Here is a 2,375-nt window from a genome sequence, read left to right as displayed (position 1 = left end):
CCGACCCGTCGAATACCCGAGAACCTCAGGTAACGAATATTGGCACCGTCTATGGGACCCTAGAGCAAACATGGAGCGACTCCCCACTTCGGAGGAGCTCCGCAAAGGAGGCAGAGCTCGCCTGAGCAGGGCAAGCTCGATAGCCCATGCTGGCGGATAGCCACGATCCTCCGTTCAACCGAACCAACAAATCTATACCAAGACCCCCGAAAGACGTCCCTTCGGAGGAACGGGGGCCGACAGCGCCAAGATTATGCAAGAACTCAGGCACAGAGTACAAAACCTTGAGCGAGAGCTGGCAGCGAGGGGCCGATCCCACGGAGACGTCAGCCACTCCCGCGGCGACGCCAGCCGATTCCACACCCGCACTCGCTCCCCCTCCCGAAGACACGAGAGTTGAGAAAGGAGCCTAACAAAGCATGATGAGGCGCATACACAGGCGACCTCCCGACCTACCCAAGGCAGGTCCGAGAGCCGCAGGGAGTCCCAGAGAGGGAAAGCCAAGAAGCAACAAGATCCCATCATCAAGGGAGCCACTCCTTTCCAACCCTCAATCCTCAAGGTCCAGCTTCCGAAGAGCTTTGACAAGCCGATGGACATGAGGTACGACGGGACTAAGGACCCTCAGGAGCACCTCACAGCTTTCGAAGCAAGAATGAATTTAGAAGGAGTAGGCGACGCGGTTAGATGCCGGGCATTCCCTGTAACGCTAGTCGGCCCAGCGATCCGATGGTTTAACGCCTTCCCACAAGGATCCATCACAGCTTTTACGGACATTTTCCAAAGCTTCCTGGCTTGGTTCATGACACACATAGCCAAGGCAAAGCACCCAATCAACTTGCTAGGGGTTACCCAAAAACTCGGGGAGCCGACCAGGAAGTTCCTAGATAAATTCAACGATGAGTGCCTGGAGATTGATGGCCTTACGGACTCAGTCGCTAGTCTCTACCTAACGAACGACCTGCTAAACGAGGACTTTAGGAAGCACCTCACTACCAAGCCTGTCTGATCCATGCAAGAAATTCAAAGCGTGGCCAAGGAATACATCAATGATGAGGAAGTGAGTCAGTTCGTAGCAGCCAACAAACGGCAGCTCCCAAACCCCCCAGCTCGGCAGGCCCCCCAAATCGACAGGTACAAAGAAGCTCCCAGGGACGGCACCTTAGGCAAGCAGTCCAAGCAACCCCCACGGGTAGGAAGGTTCACAAACTACACGCCACTTATGGCACCCAGAGTAGAGGTTTACCAACAAATTGCAGACAAAGGAATCCTATCCAGACCTAGACCATTGAAAGAAAGAACATGAGGCAACAAAAGCCTTTACTGTGATTATCACAAGGGATTTGGTCACAAAATCCAAGACTGCTTCGATCTCAAAGATGCCTTAGAGCAGGCCATCCGAGAAGGAAAGCTGAGTGAATTCTCCCCGCTCATCAGAGAACCGAGAAGACGAGAACGAGAGTGCTCCGAGGAAGATCGCAGCCGAGCTATCAAACCAAGACAAGAACCCATGGGGGATGACAATAACCCCCCCCCCCAATAATTTGTAGTCAACATCGTGGTCGGGCACGACAGCTGATGGTGGCAGAGTACCGTCGGTAAGGAATTTCACAAGATTTTCGCATTGCAAGTATAGCCCTCAACCGACAAATAATCCGTGAATCAAATTTCGAAGGAATTGGTTGTCACAAGTTCAACCCCAATAAAAGTAACCGAAGTATTCAAACCTCGAGTTGTCTCACAAGGAATGGGCAAACATGTGCATCAACATTGGTTAGAATTCCAGGGTTGTATAAGTCATGAGCAAGAAATTAAACTAAGAATCCTAACAAGCAAGTAATCTTGAAATGCAAGAAACTAATTCAAGTAACTAAAGCAAGGTGTGAGCAATCCCAAACTAATAAGATAACATCCAATATAAGTCTACTCTAAAACTAAACAAATAACTATGACTAAGACAAGACAATTAGGATTTTTGGATTTTCAAATATGAATGATAAAACAACTCTTGGCTAGACATGGAAATTGGGGTCACTATCCTTGTCTAATAACCATATCTTGACAATTATGAGGAACCAAACCCATTAAGTCTACTTCTATACTTGAAGTATGTTAAATGGTTTAGTCAACATCAATCCATAAGGTTCAACCTAGCTACTAATTGACTTAGTAGTAGGCTAGTATCAATGGTTATCAAATTGACCACTAAGGGTTCCCAAATCATCAAATCCATTAGCCCCAATGACTCAAGTTTACCCAATTTCCTTAGCCTAGGCCAAGAGTAAAGAGAACTACTCCATAATCAAAGGAAATATTTCATCAAACACATGGTAAACATTACTAAAAGACATATTCAAAGTGCAATTAAATTGAAA

The 2,375-nt window shown here is 47.5% G+C and overlaps 1 protein-coding gene across 1 annotated transcript; it reads left to right on the top strand.

Annotated features, from left to right (window-relative positions):
• Positions 1 to 598: 598 nt before the first annotated feature.
• On the top strand, positions 599 to 1,009 carry LOC107620944 (uncharacterized). The gene has a single exon (XM_016323023.2). It carries the CDS (start codon positions 599 to 601, stop codon positions 1,007 to 1,009), a length of 411 nt encoding a protein of 136 aa, XP_016178509.2.
• Positions 1,010 to 2,375: the final 1,366 nt, after the last annotated feature.

This window comes from Arachis ipaensis, chromosome B10 (assembly GCF_059453495.1).
Source record: "Arachis ipaensis isolate K30076 ecotype BB chromosome B10, ASM5945349v1, whole genome shotgun sequence".
NCBI classification, from domain to species: domain Eukaryota; kingdom Viridiplantae; phylum Streptophyta; class Magnoliopsida; order Fabales; family Fabaceae; genus Arachis; species Arachis ipaensis.
Note: the sequence above shows the minus strand (reverse complement) of the source record. Positions and strands in the feature narration are given on the sequence as shown.

Bases quoted from the DNA above. Each gene is read 5' to 3' on its own strand.
- LOC107620944 (XM_016323023.2), top strand. From the start codon at position 599: ATGAGGTACGACGGGACTAAGGACCCTCAGGAGCACCTCACAGCTTTC.